The sequence below is a fragment of the Heterodontus francisci genome, chromosome 1 (genome assembly GCF_036365525.1).
Source record: "Heterodontus francisci isolate sHetFra1 chromosome 1, sHetFra1.hap1, whole genome shotgun sequence".
Classification (NCBI taxonomy): Eukaryota; Metazoa; Chordata; class Chondrichthyes; order Heterodontiformes; family Heterodontidae; genus Heterodontus; species Heterodontus francisci.
The window spans coordinates 255188783-255211832 of record NC_090371.1 but is presented as its reverse complement, the minus strand read 5'-3'; the positions used below and the strand labels follow the sequence as shown (position 1 = coordinate 255211832).

Sequence of the window (23050 nt, the reverse complement as noted above, 5' to 3'; positions counted from 1 at the left end):
TTTTTTTTTTGATTGCTTTGAATTGCAAGTCTCTTGGTGCCAGAGCAGTGTTGTTGACAAGAACTTATGACATATCAAGCTGAATGTCATACACGAGTTCATACTAAAACTCTTTGGGAAAACTCCAACAGGATTGCTTTGGCACATCGCATAAAAGTCACCCTTGCATTTTTAAATGGATGTAGATCTCTAGGAAATCCCAATGTAAATAAACTGCGATGAATACTGTCAATGAGTCATGTTAAGCCATCTATTTTTTTTTATATAAAAGATGTCGAGTTGGCCGACAACCAACCTAATTTTTCCTCAACAATTATCAAGAAATGCTAAACAAATTGAAGGCCAATTATGCATCATGATTTGTAGCACAGACATATGCTCACACATCCATTTTATCAACAGTCAGGACGTAGGACTTTAGAAACAGCCACCAGGCAAAATCGATAAGGTAGACTGACGGTAACTTCTTTAGATGATTAGCTTGTTCCAAATCATGCAAGCTGCCCCTTACCTGTCTGACACAGAGTTCAAAACATTGTTGTTCTCACAAAATTAGAATGCAGAATTTCTATAGCTTATTTTTTTTTAGAGCATATGATAAATTTGGTGATGATGCCAGTTATGTTGAAATAAACCTATTAAATAGATTGCTGTCCTTTACTGCTTTAAGATTAAATGAGTCATTTTGCTGTCGCCTACCACTAAAAGTGACTTTCTCATTCATAAATAAATGGCATAAAGTTTGTACTATTAATTTTGAACCTGTCATACTTTTCTCCCCCTTCCCTTACTGTCCTCTCTGGAGTACCAACTGTTCCATGGGCTGATCACTGCTTCAATGTCTCATAGAAATGGTTATTAATCATACATGAATCTTGAAATTGAGTTTGGTCACTTTATTCCTTGACAGAAAATCACAGCCCAGCCCCATCTTCACCTCACATCCAAGCACATGCATTTCCAGATGGGCCCGCTGGACAGTGATCAGGAGTGGAAATCCTACGTGATTTTTCTCCCTCCTCCTATTCCACGGGCACTGAAAAAAATTCCAGTGCCCCAACTGCCAAATGAGATCAGTTAACACAGCACAGAACAAGGACTGAGCCTGGGGTCTGCCTGGTCTGTTCGACTCAACTACTGACTGGATACATTCACTGAGGCTCAGAAGGGCTACTCATTCATTTCTGTTGAAATCTAATATTTTTCGGAACTGCAATGCCACATATTCATATTTTGACATTTATTTACAATTAAAAATCTGGGAGCATCTTATGCACAGTTGTGAAGAAGCCTTTATTTAGGCCAACCTATGCTGGCGGCAATGCTTCTCAGTAAGCTCTCCTGGGTGTGCTTAATTGTTCACTTGGACTTTCAAAACTCAGGGCTGGAATTAAAATTAAAATCCTGTAACTGAAAAAAATCAAATCACCATTTTTTTTTTACCAGAACAGTTATTAATGACCTCCAGCTGAAGCAAAGATAGCACAGTCTACGACAGAGTTACAATGACTCCAGGGAATTTCATTCAAGTGTGCCACTTTGCAGTTTATACACAAAATGCTCAAACAGCTGACTAATTGTCTTGCTCACACCCTTGTAAATTCTAATCTATTAATCACCCAAATGTATCATTTAAATGCCTCATCAGTCATTAAGTATCAGAGTCTAGTTAGTGGAAATGTCCTAGAATTTTTTTTTTTAAGATGTTTTATTACATTAAATAGCTGACACTGTCCCCATTATTTACTGGGGCGTGGTTTATGGGGGATGGGGGATGGGGGGTGGGGGGATGATGCTATCGTCACGAAACTCTTAAATACAGATTATGGGTTTCCATCAGCATCATGGAGTTTTAGCTCCAGAATGCATGAGAATTTTTTCCTGGATTCCCTACCTGACAGCCAGCCTGATTGACAGGTGTGGCTGCCTGTTGGATGCAGAAGGCGGTGGCAATAGGCTGCAGCTTAGGAACAGGTGGGTTTAGTGGTGGTTGGGGCAGGAGTGTGGGGCAGAGACTGCTGGGAGGTAGGGCTGCAGTGGGTACTGAGATGTTGGTGGGGACTAGGTAATTGGTAGAGCTCAATGGGGGTTTTGGTGCTCCTCCTGGCCCACAAGAAGTTCTATAAAATCACTTAGCTTATGAAACCAGCCCTTTTCACCTGCCAGGTTTCCTGAGGCCAGGGAGACCTGGTCGACAGTAGTTAGTAATAGAAACCTTGTTTAAATGGAGGCTCAACAACCGGCCAGTCTCCTGAGTGCCTGCCCTTCGACATCCCAGTTCAGCCCACCCACCCCCACTGAAAAACAGAAGTGGCATGTTTCAGGAGAGTTTAAAAATTTTTTAACATTTTATCTTGCCACCTAACCCACACCTACCTGTTTGGGAGTGAGGGGGTAAAATTACTCCTGTTATTTTTCTAGTATCATCTCCTGTTGGTGGTGACTCATGTTTAAAAATGGTTTCCTGGGTACTGCTAGCCCTCAACCATCTTTGCCAAGTGGTCCTGACAGTGAGCTATGCTTTTTAGCGATGGGTTTCATTGGAGCAGAACTCAATCCTGTTCTCGCTCAACACCTTCCAGGAGGGTCTGTTGCATGGTTACTCAACCTCATCTCGGGATACTGAAGCCAACTCAAACATCCCACCCCTGCCCTGGCTAAGGTAGCTAACGCACCACAGACAGGGGATTCACCTGGGAGAGTTTTGGTCTGTATGGTTCACTACAATAACAAACAGGGTGTTTCCCCACAGAATCAATAGGGATGCCCATCCAATGACAAATTAAATCAGGATAAGCCAATATTTGTATAATTCATTGGCAAGGTTCTGCTTACGAAATTTTTTGCAATTTTGGCATTGTATTGTCTAAAAGATGTTCAAGCTTTGGAGAAGGTTCAGAAAAGAGCAACAAGGGTGATTCTGAGATTCAAAACTTTTAAGTTGTGATGAGAGAATGACAGGACTTAATTTCATAGGATAAATGAAGATTGAGAGGAGACATGATGGAGCTCTTTGAAATGATGAGTAGAAACGTAGATGTAATCAGTACTTACCCTGAAATATGATTGCAGAACTAAAAGACAGGAGTACAAAATTAACAAAGCTCAGGAGACCAGAAACATTGAACAGGATCTTTTGGCCCTGATGGAGGCGATTGCAGGGGTGGCCGGGGTTGGGTGGGGGGGGGGGGGGGCGACGGGCCCAAAAATTCACAGTGCCGACTGGTGTGCCACTTTGCTGGCACCATCCCGCCCCTGGGCCATTTTCCCAGAGGTGGGTTGGGGGCAGCAGGGCTACTGACCCGCAAGTGGCAGGTAACCTAACAAGGGTATTTAAAAGCCACTTAAGGCCTATTGTCAGAGGCCAACTGGAATTGTGTTTGGGAACTGTTGCATTGTCCTTAAAAGTTATACAAAACTTTCCAGATCCATGAAGTATTAAACCAGCATGATTGTGATAAGGGATAGTGGAACCTCTTTCATAGAAATGCTAGATGAAGAAAGACCACAATCCATCTAGTTTGCCTTCTGCATCCTGGCAGTCACATGCTACAATAATGGAGTTGTTGATTAATCATAGCAATCAATACCATTGATTAGTCTACTAAAAACTCAGACATGAAGTAAGGAAAACATCAGTGGTGGAGAGCTTAGGGAACCATAGATCCAAAGATAACTTTTCCCCCCCAAAGAGGCTACAACTATCATGTCATTTCTCAAATAATCATATATTATATCCCAAAATGTTATTTTCTGAAATAAATCTATCCAATTTGAATTTACATTCTGAAAGTCATTGTCTTCTAACACTGAGAGGACTGGGGATAGCAAGACTAGCCCAAAAATAAAGCCAAAACAAATAAAAAGCTTTGAAAAACATCTAGGAACTATTTACTGCCTGTGAAAGTGAGACACCAGAGCTCCATGGCTCCCTTTTTGTCCCTCCAAGGTTGAACAGCATATCAGGACCATAAATCATGTCATTAACAGGGCCCTTACTATATGAATTACCAAACCTAAATGATGCGGCGAGATTAATTTGCAGTAATGGCATAAAGCCAGCAATGTCTTCACTTTTGTTGAGGCTATTGGTGCAGCAGCGTAAATTGCCCAACAAGTTGTGAAGAATCAGAACTCCGGGGTATCTCACCTTCAACACAAACTGCTGGATCTTTTACAAACTAATAATGGTGAGTGCTGTGAACTCGCCATTATTTTTCCAATGATTTCTGGCCCTTTGAATATGCATGTCACCAGCATTGTACAACTGAAAATTAATTCATTTTAAATACATATTGTATTTCACAGTAAAGAAAGTCAGGTGTCCAAAAGGCAAAATAACTGTGGGTACCTGCAAGGTCCGTATGGTAGAGACATTGTTGCAGCTGCGAGTTACAAATTCCTATGCTCTGTGCACTGCTTGGCCACACTCTCCTCCTCTTGAACCATTGTAATTTGTTCCACAAAAGGACATAAACCACCAATTTCAGGCAGAAAACTGCATTGCACTATTCACTTTTTATCAGCGCTGTGGTGATACTTTGTAATCTTGCAATTTATTAAACTAAGAGGCCTCACTTTTAACTCACCCCACCTGGCGAAAACCAAGCAGGTAAAATGAAGCAGGATTCTCACCCACCGCATCCCTGCCCCGATCTGGCCGACTCCAATTTTAAACTGCAAGCAGTTTGCAAACCCCCAAGCAGTCAGGGTGCTCTTTAAATCTGTATGTCAGGCTGTGATAACGTCATCAGGTCCCCATCTGACATTCTAACCAGAGGGCTAAGTAGGAGGGGCAGTGGTAGCTGCCCCACCAGGCCGAACCTGTCCGCAACAGCGGACAGGCTAGAAGAGACCCAGCAAGATGAGGTTTTACTTTTTTTTTTAAAAAAAACATTTCCTTGTGCGCCAGCAGGAGTGGTCCTGCGGGTTCCACAAAGAAACCATGTACCACCTCAACCATTGGCTTCCCACACCCACTCCCGGACAGGGATTCTCCTCCCACCTTGTTCCGGGAACCTTTCCCGCAGGTCCACTCCTACCCACCTCCCTTACGGTGATTCTTGCAAGGTTTGAGTGGGAGTGTGGTCTTGCATTTGTTCTAATGAAAATTCACAGATGTGAAAGGTTAACTCTCCACAGATGGTGTCAGACCTGCTGAGTGTTTTCAGCATTTTTTATTTTTATTTCAGATTTCCAGCATCCGCAGTATTTTGCTTTTGTATATGTAAATAAGCCCTGGGAACTAAAATCTCTCCAGATCTTTGTGTGAGCCTGTTGTTCTCCATGTACCCGCTCTCCCTTCATCACCCCTCCCCCACAACATACCATTCCTGTTGTTACTAAAGTGCTTCCATTTTTTTTTTGAGGACTTGTGTTTTAAAACTGAAAATATTCCATGCAAGTGGTTTTTTTTTTTTTTTAAACCAAATTCACGGAAAGGACACTTGAAATGTTGTTTGAAAACAACCTTTTCTGGAAATCAAGTCCTTTAAGCTCAATAAACAACAGAAACCTTGGTGACTTGGGGAAGATGTTTACAGAGAAGCCACATGTCAAGGTTTATGTAGGTCAGGAGGTTGATTTTCTGTTTGTGGTTTTGCTTCTGAGATATTGTTTAGGTGTAGTTGGGGTGTGAACTGTTTTGAAGTCAGTTGGAGGTCCACTTGCCAAGGAAAACTACCCAGGTCACCTCATTATCTGCCTCTTTGAAGAAACCCTGCAAAGATCCAGTGCAAGACAGCTAAAATCCCAGTACTGCATCTCTCCTGACAGGCTGAAAAAACCTGCCAGATTAATTCTCAACACCGCCTGAAAAGAACTGCTTCAGAAAAGATCCCAGTGACCCGTCACCATATAACCGGACGCCAGGCCAAAAGGGATGACTAACATCCTTCCATATCTTTTCTTTGTTCTGCAAGAATTAGCAAGTATTTGGCCAAGTATTTTTTTTGTAACAGATCTCTACAGAGAGAATTTCTGTATTTTTTCCAGTGTGTATGAATTTGTGCTTAGGGTTTAAAAAGGGAACTTTCAGATCTCAATCTGTGTGTTAAGGCTTTGCTTCGTTACTGGATAAGTCTTGTTTTATAAAAAAAATGATAATTTTGTTGTTTATTAAAGAAACCTAGTTGTGTATTCATTCTGGGATAAAGAGCAGACTATATGACTGACCGCATCGGTAACATGGTAAATATGTTGTGATCTGTGGAGAAGTGGAACTAGAAAAGATAGTGCACTCCTCCCACCTCAGTCGTAACACCGTCCCCAATTAAAATCAAGGTCACTGATTCCAAGTCTGTTCTGGAGTAAAATACCCACTTTACATACTGATAATGCAGTTGTAAAATGTTGCTCAAGTTCATCAACAACAGCCTTCTCCCCTCACTTTTCACTCTTGCTTGTTAATCCATTTTTGGAAAGATAGGATGCATCAAAGAGGAGAAAACATGGATGGCTAAATTGCTCAAGTTCTTTAATGACATTGCATCATCTATGACTCACAGTTACTTTTCCCTAAATTAGGATGAGAATCAATAGAAATATTGCTCTCAGCTGTTGTTAATATGTCTAGGAATTATTAAAAGTATTCCATAGACATGGGCAGCACAGTGGCGCAGTGGTTAGCACCGCAGCCTCACAGCTCCAGGGACCCGGGTTCGATTCTGGGTACTGCCTGTGCGGAGTTTGCAAGTTCTCCCTGTGTCTGCGTGGGTTTTCGCCGGGTGCTCCGGTTTCCTCCCACATCCAAAGACTTGCAGGTGATAGGTAAATTGGCCATTGTGAATTGCCCCTAGTGTAGGGAAGTGATGGGGAATATGGGATTACTGTAGGGTTAGTATAAATGGGTGGTTGTTGGTCGGCACAGACTCGGTGGGCCGAAGGGCCTGTTTCAGTGCTGTATCTCTAAATAAACTAAACATAACATATCACATACATGTATGAACAGATATGGGTCATATCATAAACTCACCTCAATGTTTATTTTTGCTGGCTTTTCTTCTTTCCCCTCTGAATGCTAAGATACAGTTCCCTGGCACCAGCAGCTCTAAATGCCCATCATTCAATTGAGCCAAAGTGGTGATTGTCCAACAGGCTTTTTGTTGAGACTGATCCTGTCTTCACCTGGTATCCACGTGCTCATTTGCCAGCAGAGCGCACAAGTGCAACAATCAGGCCTGGGAGTACTACCAGATTTGTTTTCTTCTCTCCTTAATCCATTGGTGATGAGGCTTATTGTAACATACAAATTGAGATATCTAACTCCGCACTGACCACAGAAACTGGACCCTTCCTGGATTACATGGCTCAACATCACATCCAAGCAGTGTACTTAGTAACTGAGCCATCCGGGAACCCAATCTTACCACACTGATCATGAAAATGTGCTATTCTGAATGATGATTTTTAGTTTGTCTGTTGGAAACAGACATTAAACTTTTAAAAGGAAAGCTGAAATCCTACATCCTTTTAAAAAGCAAGCAGCTATGATGGCCAACACAACCTCACATTCCAAGGTATCGAAGTGGACACGCATGTCTAAATAAGCTCTCATCTAGAACAATGGCATGATCAGTTGAATGAACTACCTGCTGTCGCTTTCATCAGCAAGACATTCAAAGCCATCTTGGAAGATTAATCCTAGTGGAGATGAGCCTCCAAGGGGGTAATCATTGAAACAATAAGGCCTGAGAGAGATCGAAATTCGTATACTTGAATTTTGTTCAAGTGTAACAGAGAATACACAAAGATAATCATGTGACAATCTGTCCATCTCTGAAAACTTGGAGTTTCTTTTGGGCACATGAGACAAGCTTTGAGAGCTGATCAATGCAGGACCCCAGTGCAGCCATCTCTTTCCAGGTAATACTGCAAGTTTCGAACCCTGTCTGCAGGCTGCAGAACATCCAAGTCTATCATTGTTACAGACAGAGACTCTGGGGCGACAGCCATCTACATCACTGTGTTCAAGTAAACCCTGAAGCAAGGGGCCACTTCTACCAGCCAGGAACTTAAGGACCATGACTTGACTTCAGCCGGAAAACAACTGAATTACCAGACCCCACTGATTGTATATTATTGTATTTGTTCTGGACTCTAATCCAAGCAATCTATTCTTCATCACTCTGTAAACTATTTGTGATTCTTGTGTGTGTGTGTGTGTGAAAGTTGAAGCGTTGTTTATTATTTTTACTAGTTCGGGTTTTGATATTAAGTACAATAAACTATCCTCTTTCTTGTTTAAACTCAAGAAAATCTGTCCAATTGGTTATTTTAATATAATAGCACATAAAAGGGTTAAACACTCACTGAATTGGTAAGCAAGTTCACTGTTTAAAAGAAATAAACTCTGTTGCAGTCAAACAAGGAGAGGGGCAAGAGGGGAACCTTTAGACCTCTCCTCACCTGATCGTAACAGATCTAAAAATTAATGACCTTTTTCTGATCTTTGAAGAGCTTTTTTCTTCCTACAAGAGAAATTATTTGGTACTTTGATGTAGATTCAATAAACTACCCACTTCACACAAATTGCCAGCAATTAGAATGCTGGACATACGAACATATGAATTCAGAATTTCACGGCTGAACTAATTACTCCACATTCCCACCTACCCCCAATAACCTTTCACCCCAATGTTCATCAAGAATCTACCTACCTCTGCCTTAAAAATATTCAAAAACTGTTTTCACCCCCTTTTGGCAAAGAGTTCCAAAGACTCACGACCCTCAGAGAGAAAAAATTTCTCCTCATCTCTGACAAAAAATGGGCGACCCCTTATTTTTAAACAGTGACCCGTGGTTCTATTTCTCCCACAAGGGGAAACATCCTTTCCACATCCACCCTGTCAAACCCCTCAGGATCTTATATGTTTCAATGAAGTCACCTCTTACTCTTCTAAATTCCAGCAGATACAAGCCTAGCCTGTCCAATCTTTCCTCATAAGATAGCCCGCCCATTCCAGGTATTAGTCTAGTAAACTTTCCTTGAACTGCTTCCAACGCATTTACCTCCTTCCTTAGATAAGGAAACCAATATTTTACACAGTGATCCAGATGTGGTCTCGCCAATGCTCTGTATAGCTGAAGCATAACCTCCCTACTTTTGTATTCAAATCCCCTCTCGATAAATGATGACATTCTATTAGCTTTCCTAATTACGTGCTGTAGCTGCATACTAATCTTTTGCGATTCACGCACTGGGACATCCAGATCGCTCTGCAATCTCTCACCATTTAGATAATATGCCTCTTTTTTTATTCTTCCTGCCAAAATGGACAATTTCACATTTTTCCACAGTTGCCAGGTCTTTGCCCACTCACTTAACCTATCTACATCCCTTTGTAGCCTCATGTCCTCTTCAACTTATTTTCCTAACTATCTTTGTGTCATCAGCAAATTTAGCAACCATATCTTCAGTCCCTTCATCAAAATCATTTATATAAATTGTAAAAAGTTGAGGCCCCAGCACAGATCCTTGTGGCACACCACTTGTTACATCTTGCCAACCAGAAAATGACCCATTTATGCTACTCTCTGTTTCCTGTTAGCTAGCCAACCTTCTATCCATGCCAATATGTTACCCCTTACACCATCAGCTTTTATTTTTTGCAATAACCTTTGATGTGGCAGCTTATCAAATGCCTTCTGGAAATCTAAGTATAATGCATCCACCGGTTCCGCTTCATCCACTGCATATGTAACTCCCTCAAAGAACTCCAATAAATTAGTTAAACATGATTTGGCTTTCACAAAACCATGTTGACTCTGCCTCATTACGTTGAATTTTTCTAAGTGCCCTGCTGTAACATCTTTAATAATAGACAATTATATGTCAAGATAAGAGTGCTCAGGGGAAAGTTAAAATGAAATTTTCTTTCCTCAGAGAGACTTTTGCAAAAGTAATGGAGGTGACCAAAGCCTCCATTGGCTTTGGATTACTGCGATATCTTTGAACGAATTGTAAAGCTTTAGGACATTTAAAAATCTGACTTAAGTGGTGATCCACATATAGTGTTCAAATCTGCAGTGCAAAAACAAATATAACATTTAACATAAATCCTTACCAGTTTTGGCAGAACTACTCTGAATGTGCATTCTTTGCAAATGCAAATTAACTGGAACAAACTCAAGCTTCTTCTCCCCTCTGCTGCAGCTTGGTTTAAATGACGACCCTGCAAATCAAACACAATGTGTCAGCTGGAGGTGTATAAAATTTACAGATAGGCTGGTCTACATTGATATTACACATATGCTTTAAGGTTCTTTAACACCATAGCTAATTGATGCTGTGTTTTCAGTTCTGTTTATATTGCTGAGCAGACACCATAGCCCCAGAGTTAAAAGACAAGCAGTGTGCATGCTTTTCATTCATGATTTTCATTTTGCTGCTGACTGCCCCTTCACCACAACCTTCTGTTTAAGTGGACTGAACGCTAAACAGAAGACAACCCTAATGGCAAGATGCCCGTAATTGTCCTTACCCATACAAGTGAAGTACATTTCAGAGGGGTGAGACGGGGAAATGAGGAAGTAACTACTGATGCATTTGAAGATGTGAAGATTAACCAACAAAGTAGGAAGGTATAGGCACAAAATATCAGATAAGCAGAAACATTGATCAGTGCCATACTTCAGGCTGCTATACCTGAACAGCTCACCACCACCTTCTCAAGGGCAATTAGGGATGAGCAATAAATGCTGGCCTAGCCAGTGATGCCCACATCCCATGAACGAATAAAAAAAAAGCAGGAGACCATAATAAAAGTCATTCTACATTGTTATTTTTGTGATAATGTTCATTATAGTAGTTACAACTGATCACTTTATAACAATTTGGCATATTTTAAAAGGTGATTGGAGTAGATGAGTAACACAATAGTTTGTTGTATAGCTTCTTGCCCTTGTGGCATCTGTTAATCACTGATCAACAGTATAAAACAGGTATTAATTTTGTAATGCAGTTTGAGAGGATGACTAATATAGAAGTTAAGTTGCTACTGTAGGCTAGGTGAATTGCAGCAGTGTTTGTGGGATGTCAGGCAATGGTGAAAATTCCACGAGTGAAAAAATAATTACAGGTGAACAGAATAACTAGCAGAAACTGGGGTGATAAATTTAACTGTGCGCCTTCTTCCTATACCTTCCACTCTGATTTTAAACAGATTTAATAGGCCTCAGTAAACCCTTCCCAAATTATAGGAACGTTGCATTCAGTATTATATTGAAAAACAGCACTAAGAATCTACATAGGTTACTGATGGTGATTACTTTAAGCATTCATGGGGATAATCTAATAATTGCCAGAATATTGGAATTAATGATTTTTGGAGTCTCTTCATATTCCATGAAGAAATAAAAATATTCTTAGCTTTAGGTCATAATACCTGAAATCTAATTTGTGTGCCCAAGCAATTCAGTGCTTTAAATGGACTGTTTTCAAATGCATGAATGCTAATATTTATAACTATTAGCTTTATTGTGTAAGATAACCAGTACATTAGAAAAATTTTAAAAGTACAGAAACAATACATTAAAATGGATCAAGGATGCCACAAAAGGTAAAGGTAAAATTAACCTGTAAAGACTACATATATGTTCTGACAACTTGCTTTCATGTTGAAAAATTTCTCAGAAAAGGCAATGCAAATGTTAAGTAAAAAGTTGCTTCACCTGTTTTATAAAAAAAAAATGTAGCCAGAAAAAAAACAAATGAGAATTTGTAGTTTAAAATGAGATTTAGTCCTCTGGGATACTGCCCATCCTAGCAAATAAACATGCCATCAGACACCCTGCATTGAAATGTTTTTGATTTGGAGGAAAGTATAGGTGGTCTGATTAGCAAGTTTGCAGACGACACTAAGATTGGTGGAGTAGCAGATAGTGAAGGGGACTGTCAGAGAATACAGATAGATTGGAGAGTTGGGCAGAGTAATGGCAGATGGAGTTCAATCAGGGTAAATGCGAGGTGATGCATTTTGGAAGATCCAATTCAAGAGTGAACTATACAGTAAATGGAAAAGTCCTGGGGAAAATTGATGTCCAGAGAGATTTGGGTGTTCAGGTCCATTGTTCCCTGAAGGTGGCAACGCAGGTCAAAAGAGTGGTCAAGAAGGCATACGGCATGCTTTCCTTCATCGGACGGGGTATTGAGTACAAGGGTTGGCAGGTCGTGTTACAGTTGTATAAGACTTTGGTTCGGCCACATTTGGAATACTGCGTGCAGTTCTGGTCGCCACATTACCAAAAGGATGTGGATGCTTTGGAGAGGGTGCAGAGGAGGTTCACCAGGATGTTGCCTGGTATGGAGGGCGCTAGCTATGAAGAGAGGTTGAGTAGATTAGGATTATTTTCATTAGAAAGGCGGAGGTTGAGGGGGGACCTGATTGAGGTGTACAAAATCATGAGAGGTATAGACAGAGTGGATAGCAAGAAGCTTTTTCCCGGGTGGGGGATTCAAATACTAGGGGTCACGAGTTCAAAATGAGAGGGGAAAAGTTTAGGGGGGGGTATGAGTGGAAAGTTCTTTACGCAGAGGGTGGTGGGTGCCTGGAACGCGTTGCCAGCGGAGGTGGTAGATGCGAACACGATAGCGTCTTTTAAGATGTATCTAGACAGATACATGAATGGGCAGGAAGCAAAGAGATGCAGACCCTTAGAAAATAGGCGACATGTTTAGGTAGAGGATCTGGATCGGCGCAGGCTTGGAGGGCCGAAGGGCCTGTCCCTGTGCTGTAATTTTCTTTGTTCTTGTTCTTTTGATTCAAAATCAGTGTAATTGTATTAAACTATACTAATGTTTAAAATGTTCATTAAATTGCTAATCCTGATCAACTACAGATGAAATAATTTCATAAATTAAATGTCATGGTTGAAATTATTAGCAATATAAGCAAATTGTGCTTAAAACACAAAAGGACAAATGAGTTTATAAAAGTGTAAATAATTGCACCTATGATTTGTGAATCTATCTGGTAGAGAAGCTCTAGGCATGATCAGATAGGCAAGCACAGAATCAAGCAAAATGAGGCATACCAACCTGGGCAACACAGGTTGTAGGATGGCATTAACCTGTAGGAGATCATTATGGAATAATGCACCATGGTCAGTTATAATTTTTGTGACTTTGATTAGGCCCTTTTCAATATTGTAGGAGAGGCACAAATCTGATTAGAGGAATTCAAACACGGAGTTACAGGAGAGATGGGCACAGATCTGGGAAAAAACACAGTCTAAATGTAGGAGAGGTAAGGGAGGTGGGAGATAGGGTGGGTTGATTGCAAAGGTAGAGATTAAGAGTGTTATTTTTGAGAAGGGGGGTTGGGTTAATAGTTTTGGAGAACCTGTTAATTTAGAAAGGACTTAGCTCCATCTGGATCCCTGATTGATGAATAAATCCCAAAACCACCAATGAAAAAGCAGCTGAGATCTTTTCAAACCCTCAGACCTAAAAAATCTAAACATGTTCAACCAGCAACATAAAATATTTAACTGGAATTGAGAACAGTATGTGCATGTTCCCTCAAATTGGGAAAGCAATGGTTCCCTTTAAGTTGTGTTTATAGGGATAGCAAGGAGAGCTGATGGTTTCTGTATAGCAGTATATTTTGGGAATACACATCCAAAAACAAACAAAGATTTGACCAAACACAAAGTTCAAATTCATTCCAATTCTCAAGGGCAGCCCAGACCTGTTCAGAACTTCGTAGATCAATGGTGAATACTCAAGAAACTTTGCAGTTACAATGGTTCTTGGAGGTGAACATGACCATTTTTCCCCTCGTCCCACAAATGTGGCAATAATGCAGCAATACTGGAATTGAGGAGCCATAGGAAATAACCTCGTCCCTCATCCTGGTGCTTTGTACCTGAGAATTTATTGAGTTCCGTAAGCATTTCCTGGTAGCTGCTAATCATGTGCTGGTAATGGATGGTTACATTTTGTCGTAGAGCGTCCCAGTGAGCGGAAAGCTCCCCCAGCTCCTTCAGGTCCTGTAACCTAATTAAAAATAACAATTTTGATCATTTCAATTGGTCAATTACTGGACAGCAATAAATCTGCATTAAAAAGCCATGCTATTGAGTGCCAGAGCATCTCAGTTCAAAATGTCATATAAATCTCTAATGTGACAGACGGTCTGGAAATATTTCTACAGCACAGCTGTTGAGACTAGAACATATTTACTCCTAATCCCTCAACAAACAGGCTTGAGTCTCATATCAGGGACACTAACTATAAGTCTTTGTTTAAATTGAAATTAATTTCAAGTACAGCCCTTTCCAATTTTTACTTTCCACCTTTGAAGATGCCAGCTCACATACAAGTACAGTTCTACAAGGGCTTGTACCTCACCCAAATAGCCATCCTTAACGTTGGAATTCTGACATTGGCAGGCTATTTGATAGTGGAGGTCAGATCCGATCTTGTCTTCACCCAACATCAAGCATTCACATTTTCCCATCAAGATTACTAAATAGTGACTGACAGAAAGAATCCTGGCTAATTTTTCACCTCCAAGACCAAGGGCTACTAAGTCCAAATGCAGTGCTCCTACCAAAGCTGAGATCAGTTAACTCAGCATAGACTGGAGATTGACTCTGCGACTTACTTCACCTGCGTGGCTCAATTATATGCTGGGAAGTCCAGTATTAAATGAAAAATCTCATGAGTTCCACCAGTATTTTTTCTCTTTGTCTGATAAAATGTTGAAAACTTCATTTTTCAAAGACAGCAGGTTCAACCCAGGTGTTAAGATGCAACCATTCCCCATCATCCTTGCGCCAAAGCTTCACATTTCAATGAGTTGCCATGAAAACAATTAAAATCATAAGTTCCATCTCATGTTCCCTGTCAAATCATTTTTGTTATTTTAACAAAGCATAAATGAAAGTTGCAGAAGCTCAGCCTTATTTTTAACACTTGCCACTCAAGCCCAAATCAGTTTTGTACAATTTAACACCTCAGAAATGAGCTTGCTACCTGTTCCAACTCCATACCTACAGTGGGTTAGAGAACGCCTTTTTCTGTTGCTTCAGTTCTGCTTAGCTCATTAATTCCTCTTTTCTTGCAGAATCTCAAATTCTCTGCTCCCTTGACTAAATTTAATACTTACATTTTTATTTTGTACTAGTTATTTCTTAAATACCCAACTGAAACTTTTACTTCACTTATTCTATGTTTGAATGCATTTTCTTCCTGTCTTTCTCTCTATCTCCCCCATTCCCGATCTGCCTCTGACCCATGCAGCTTTAAATAAGACTTAAATCTAGCTTCTCGGGCTGATGGAGACTGAAGAATGCAAGTTTGCATTTATTCATTGTTTATAATCTCTAATACTGTTCACAAACGGATATTTATTCAGTTACTTTTTGTTGAAGCTAATCATTATAACAGTAACTGCTTTTGCTGGGAATACATGTTCACTATTCAATTTAGAGCCTGGAATCTAGAATATAGATATGGTCATAAAAGGTACAAATGGAATATTGGTGATGGTAAGAGGAATAGCGCTATAGGCAGACAAGGGAAGGAGTCTGTTTATATGAGAGCCCCTCCAAACCTTGTTCCCCAACTGCTCAAGAGTCTGTAGATCAAGAATTAGCCTCTTCAGTCACCAATGATCATGCCATCACAGAGACAAGCCTTCCCATGATCTTCTCTTGCAAAGAATCTGCCATTATCATAGAAAATATAAATTGAGATAGTGGTGAATTTATTTAAGACCTTAGTAAAGTCACAATTGGAACACTAGGCTGAATTTTCCTGGCCCCATTAAAGACGGGCTGGAAGGCGGGAGGGCTGGCAATATAGCAGGGTAAGATGTCGGAAGGGGAGCCAGACGTCTTCTCGCTGTCATGGCTGGGTGGCTAATTGAGCCAATTAAGGGCTACTTACCACCCTGTGGGCAGGGCGCACCACTGCATGAGATAAACTCTGATGGCCTCCCAGCGGGTCCTTGATGCCCGCCCACCCCCACCCCCCGACCCCATGACAATGGAGGCACCTGCGGCAACAGCGCTGCGATGCACCACAACCAACTTCACCGATCACCAGGGCCGGTCTGCCTGGTCCCGGCTTCTCCCAACCAAACTCACCACTCTTCAAGAGTATCTCGCCATTTTGGTGCTCTCTCCCAGGTGATGCAGCCTCAGCAATGACCACTGTTAGCAGTGGTGCTGCTTAAGATAAGGATTAGAGATTATAACAAATGAACAAATGCCTTTTAATTGGCGACCACTGGCAAAACGCTGCTCCAGGTTCCTGCCGCCCGCTAGAGCGCGGTCAGCCGTCACTTTCGGCCTGGCGGTGGGACTTGACCATCGGAAAAAACATTCAGCCCACACTCTGCAGTTTTGGGCTACACATTATAGGAAAGATGTTCGGACAATAGAGAGCTTGTAGCACAGATTCACTATGATGCTGCCTGGTGTGAAGAAATACAAATAAAAGAACTTGAACACATGGGCTGTTTGTGTCAGAGCAGAGGAGATTATGGAGTGATTTGGTGGAAGTGTTTGAAATAATGAAGGGATAGGGAAGAGTAGATAAAAACAGACTGTTTTAAGTGATTGAGGGGTCCAGAGCATGGGGAAATAGATAGAAGAGTAAATGTAAAATATTTAGGACAGGGAATAGGAGTTTTTTTTTCTTTTACACAGAGGATTCTGAGGCAGTGAATTCCAGACACCTATCACCCTATGGGTAAAAAGGTTTTTCCTCATGTCCCCTCTAATCATTCTACCAATTACCTTAAATCTGTGCCCCCTGGTAATTGACCTCTCCGCCTAAGGAAACAGGTCCTTCTTGTCTACTCTGTCTAAGCCCCTCATAATTTTGTACACTTCAATTAAGTCACTCCTCAGCTGTTCTAAGGAAAACAACCCTAGCCTACTTAATCTTTCCTCATAATTGCAACTTTCAAACCTTGGCAACATTCTTGTAAATCTCCTCTGTACTCTCTCCAGAGAAAGTATGTCCTTTCTGTAATGTGGTGACCAGAACTGTATGCAATACTCCAGCTGTGGCCTAACCAATGTTTTATACAGTTCCAGCATTATATCCCTACTTTTGTATTCTTTACCTCGGCCAATAAAGGGAAGCAACCCTAGCCTATCCAATATTTCCTCATAGCTGCAATCTTCAAGCCCTACCTTCTTCACCACTCTATCTACCTGTCCTGCCATCTTCAAGGACCTGTGGACATCCACTCCAAGGCCTCTCACTTCTTCTACAATGTCTCTCACTCTTCTACCCCTCTCAATATCATCCCATTGATTGTGTATTCCCTCGCTTCATTTGCCCTCCCCAAATGTATTACCTCACATTTCTCTGGATTGAACTTCATCTGCCGCTTTTCCACCCACTCAACCAAACCATTGATATCATTCTGGAGTCTACGGCTATCCTCTTCACTATTTTTATGTCATCAACAAATTTCCCAATCATGCCTCCCACATTTAAGTCCAAACCATTAATATAAACCACAAACAGCAAGGGACCCAACAGTGAGCCCTGTGGAATGCCACTGGAAACAACTTTCCACTCGCAAAAACATCTGTTGACTACTACCCTTTGTTTTCTGTCCCTAAGCTAATTCTGGATCCAACCTGCCACATTCCCTTGTATCCCATGGGCTTTCAGTTTACTGACCAGTCTGCCTTGTGGGACCTTGTCAAATGCCTTACTAAAATCCACTCCTATCTCCAGGAATGTAGATAGACTGACTCACAGCCTAAAACTAGATATATAGGTGTGAAGTAGCACCATTGTAACAGAATTGTCCCATTCAGACACCAATAGCCATGGTGTGCCTGGGAAATTCAGCTCAGAGTCAGTTTTTTGTAGGTCTGAAATTCTATTACTGGGATATGGGAACAGTAATTAATCATGTAAATGCAGGAAGCTGGCTCATGAACTGCTTTGTGTACACTGAGGGACTATTGCAGGTTACCAGCCATAACTTAGAAACAAATGCACCTGATATGTATGCAAAGATGTTGCACAATTATTGCAAGTTTAATTTTCTCACCATGTTTCACACAATTAGAAAAGCAAAAATCAAATTGTTAGCAGGTATGCATGGCCCGAGGACTCAACCCATCTACAGATTGAAAAAGTAGCTGCCCATGATTGCACTCAGAGAGAAAAGGGAAAAAGCATCTCTTCTATGAGTCTTCATGCCATCAGATGCATTAGTGCTATCCTATTTTGGTTAAAAAGCTGCCATTTCTGGCAGCAACATTTGAAAGCATGAAAAAACTTGTATTTATACTCCACCTTTTGGTGTCCTCAGTGCTTTACAGCCAGTGAACTACTCCTGAAGTCTAATCAATGTTATGCATACAAATGTGGCAAACAATTTGTACATAGCAAGGTTCCACAAACAGCATTAAAATAAATGATGAGCTGCTTTGATTGTATTGAAGAGATAAATGTTGGCCAGAACTGGAGAATTAAAATTCTACTGAAGGTTACAGCTGGGCCTCAGGGATGACATTTTCTTTAGTGAACTTGTTAGAAACATCTGAATGATACCTACAATGAGAAAGGCATCTGCCTGCACTGATGTTGGGTGGACAGTCCACTGTGACATTGCTGCAGAGTCTGTCTGCCAAATATACTACAATGAACCGCAATAAGTACTGCCACTTACAAGGAAAACTAACTCATTGCAACTTCAATAAGCATCATTTGTGTGAGATATTCATCAGCCTTATTGGTGGCCTTGACACCTTCATTGACACCATGTTGGAGGGTGATATCTACTTTTGATCTGAGTACGCTTTCTCACTTTCCACGCTATAGAACTACTGGACTAGCACAGCTTGTGAGCAGTAATCAGGTTATGTGAATTGCATTCTATTGCACATCAGCAAACATACTTGTGAATAACTAAACCAGCTGGCTTCTTAAATTGACATTTTCTTCCCCTCTCTTTTCTTGCCAATTTTATTCATCAATTTCCCCTCTCTCTCTCTCCCCTCCTCTGAAGGTATTGAATGCTTTTTAATTTGCAATCATGATTTCAGGCTCAGAAACTCAAAGCAAGCTCATCAAATTCATATGCAATAGCAAACTGGGGGAAGGGAAGGGAAGGGAAGGATGGGTCAGATGAATGAGGAAGTGGACATGGAGTTTAGAATAAGTTACATAAAAACATGTAAATAGAGAGAACAGTGCAGATAAAATTGAAAACAGAAAAAGCCAAAGTGTTTCACAGGATGGAAAAAATGGGCAACTTAAAAAGTATATGAATGGTGCCAAAATAGCTGAGAGTTAAGATAGAAAAATCTAGGGATCTTGTTACTCAACTTGCCCAACCACGGTGGAGCAACAATCAATAAGACAAACAGAAAACTGAGCAATTATAGCAGAACAAATACAGTACAAGTCAGGGGAAATCTGATTTAAACTGTGCACTGCTCTCGTCAGATCACATTCAGAGTACTGTGTCCCAATCTGGTTACTGAGACACAAGTCCTGACTGTGCTTTATAGGAAAGACACACGAGACTGTAGCTTTTTGCTGGTTATGTCAGCCAAATTGCCCCGTCATCTGTATCTATCTTCTTGGGGTGTGGTCTGTAGGCATGAAGAACCAAGTGGCTGTTATGTGAGGGACTTGATAGCAAGCGTTTGTCGGCTATGAAACCTCACATGACATGCACAGAGATTAGTGAATAACAGACACAAACAGGAACCCTGACCTATTTTCCCATCCACCACCAGAAAGAGTGGCAACACCAACTGTAGCACCTGTAGTGTGCTGACACAGCAAAGACTAGAAATCAAAGCTAGAGCATTTGTGCTCTTCATACCACAAATACTCACCTGATAAGAGGTTCCCATGATTGTTGAATTTAACAATAAATTGCATTTATAGAGTGCCGTTAACATAGTAAAACAACCCAAGGTGCTTCACAGGACTGATTAACAAAATTTGACACTGAGCCACATAAGGAGGTATTAGGGACAGGTCACCAAAAGCTTCAAAGAGATAGGTTTTAAGGAACACCTTAGAGTCATAGTGTTATTACAGCACAAAAGGAGGTCATTTGGCCCATTGGTTCCATGCCAGCTCTCTGTAGAACAATCCAATCAGTCCTATTCCCTTGCTGTACCCCTGTAGCCCTGCAAGTTTATTTCCCTCAAGTGCCCATCCAATTTCCTTTTGAAATCATTGATCATCTCCGCTTCTATCACCCTCATAAGCAGAGAGTTCCAAGTCACTACCACTCGCTGCATAAAATGTTCTTCCTCACATCGCCCCTGTATCCCTTACCCAAAACCTTCAATGTGTCCCAAAGTCCTTGTATCATCAGCTCATGAGAACAGATTTTCTTTGTCTAAACCTGTCATAATATTGAACACCTCTTTCAGATCTTCCCTCAACCTCTTTTGTTTCAATGAGAACAACCCAGCTTTTCCAACCTAACCTTGTAGCTAAATTCCTTGATCCCTGGAGCCATTCTGGTTATTGGCCTTTGCACCATCTCAAGGACCTTCACATCCTTCCTAAAGTGTGGTGACCAGAACTGGAAACAATACTCTAATTGTGGCCTAGCCAGAACTTTATAAAGATTCAACTACCTTCCCTGCTTTTGTACACAATATCTGTATATATAAACCCAATATCCCATATTCTTTTCTAACTACTCTCTCAATATTCCTGCTGCCTTCAAAGATCTATGCACATAAACCCCCAGGTCCCTCTGTCCATGAACATTCTTTATAACTGTTGCATTAAGTCTATATCACCTTTCCCCATTCATTCTGCCAAATTACATCACCTCACATTTCTCAGTATTAAATTCCATCTGCCACTTGTCTGCCCATTCTGAAGACCTACCTATATCTGGTTGCAGTCGATTGGTATCATTGGCAAATTTTGAAATTTTACTCTGTATTCCAAGATCCAAGTCCTTTATATATAATCAATAAAAGCAGTGGTCCGAGCTCTGACCCTTGGAGAACACCACTGTCCACCATCCTCCAGGCTGAAAACTAACTATTTACTATGACTCACTGTTTTCTGTGTTTAAGCCAATTTTTTTTAATCCAAGCTGACATTGACCCTCCTATTCAATGAGCCTCAAGTTTGTTAACCAGCCTTTTATGTGGTACTTGGTCAAACGCTTTCTGAAAATTCATATAGCCAAGATCTACTGCAATCCCTTCATCAACCTTCTCTGTTACTTCATCAAAAAATTCAATTAGATTAGTCAAACATGATCTGCCTTTTACAAATCTATGCTGGCTCTCCTTAATTGGTTCAAACCTCTCCAAGTGCCTGTTAATTCTTTCCCTGATTATTGTTTCGAAAACATTACCCACCACTAATGTTAAACTGACCCAGCCTGTAGTTACCAGGAATGTCCTTACACCCTTTCTTGAACCAGAGTATCATATTTGCAACTCTCCAATCCTCTGGCACATCCCCTGTATCTAGGGAAGATTGGAAGATTATGGCAGGCCCTTCTGCTATCACCACTCCGACATCCATGAGCAACCTGGAATGAATGCCATCCAGACCAGGCAGCTTATCCACTCATAAGCATAGACACCCTTTCCAACACATCCTGTCTATCAATTTTCACCCTATCCATTACTTCTAGCATCTCCACTTCTACCAATATTTTGTCACCATCCTCTTTCTTAGTAAACACTGATATAAAATACTGACTTAGTATTCTAACCTTGCCCTGTGCCTCTAAGCATATATCAACTTCTTTGTCCCTAATGGGCCCCACCCCTTACTACCTGCTTCCTATTTACATGCCGGCAGAAGATTTTTGGGTTACCTCTTATGTTGACTGCCATTCTATTCTCATATTCTCTTTTTGCCAGTCTTATTTTCCTCTTCACTTCCCCTCCCAACTGACTGAAGAATTCACCTGACATGCATCATATTCTCTACCTTAAAAGAGGAGAGGTCTAAAGGTTTATGGAGGGCATTTCAGAGCTTAGGGCCGAGGCAACTGAAGACGTGGTTACCAACAGTGGAGCAAAGAAAATCAGCTTTATGCAAGAGGCCAGAATTGGATGAGCGCAGAGATCTCAAAGCAGGCTACAGACATAGGGAGGGGTGAGGCCATGGAGGGAGTTGAAAACAAGAATCAGAACTTTAAAATCGTGGTGGTATTGGACTGGGAGCCAAATGTAGCGAGAACAGTGGTGATGGGTAAACAGGACTTGGGGCAGGATTTTGGTCTCAATACGGGGGTAGACTGGAGGCGGGTAGGCAAGGAATTCCCCGACGACGGCTGGCAAGCTAGTTCCCCACCACAGTCCCAACACCCATGCATTTTCCTGAAGGGCTGATCAGGTGAGGAATGGCTACCCGCCCGCAAGCAGTGGGTAGTTTGTTAAGTCACTTAAACCTTAAAATTAAGGTTATTGATCAGAGGCCAACAGGAAAATTCCACAATTGTGGTCTGGCAACTGTGGCCATTTTGAATTTCAAATATGCTAAAAGTACTAAGGGGAGCCTTCAGATGGAGGCAACCTCTTTCTCCCTTACCTGCAATGGCAGGCTGCAGCTCCCTCAGTGCTCAAGAGCCTCCTATTGGCCCTCCAGCTTTGACGCAAGCTGTCCGCTGTTCTTAATTGGATAGTGAGCACGCTGTCCACTAATTGCTGAAGCCAGCAAAAATCAATGTCGGGTTACTGCTCCTGACACAATGTGGGGCTGGCACCTGCATTTGATCCCGATGTTGGGGTCCTGACCCGAAATGGAAAAACCTGCCCTTGGTGCAAGTTAGGAAATGGGCAGCAGGGTTTCGGAAGAGTTCAAGTTTACGGAGGGTGCAAGGTGGGATGCCGGCTCAGAAAGCACTGGAACACTCAAGTTTAGATATAACAAAGACAAGGATGAGGTTTTCAACAGCAGATGAGTTGAGGCAGGGCTCAGATAGGCAGTGTTACAAAGGTGCATTCAAGCGGTCTTGGTGATGGAGAGGGTATGAGATTGGATGCCCAGTTCAGTGTTGAGCAGGACGCCAAGGTTGCAAAGAGTTTGGTTCAGCCTCAGATAGTGGCCTGGGGGAGGGAAGGT

The 23050-nt window shown here is 41.4% G+C and overlaps 1 protein-coding gene across 19 annotated transcripts in view; it reads right to left on the bottom strand.

Moving 5' to 3' along the window:
- Positions 1 to 23050, bottom strand: part of inpp4b (inositol polyphosphate-4-phosphatase type II B) — a 996728-nt gene that overhangs the window by 242560 nt on the left and 731118 nt on the right. For all 19 annotated transcript variants that reach the window (XM_068043111.1, XM_068043134.1, XM_068043119.1 and 16 more), the window contains 2 exons: positions 13866 to 13996; positions 10065 to 10172 (listed from right to left, as the gene is read on the bottom strand). In XM_068043111.1, the coding sequence (XP_067899212.1) occupies positions 10065 to 10172; positions 13866 to 13996 (239 nt within the window). The remainder of the gene's footprint in view (positions 1 to 10064; positions 10173 to 13865; positions 13997 to 23050) is intronic.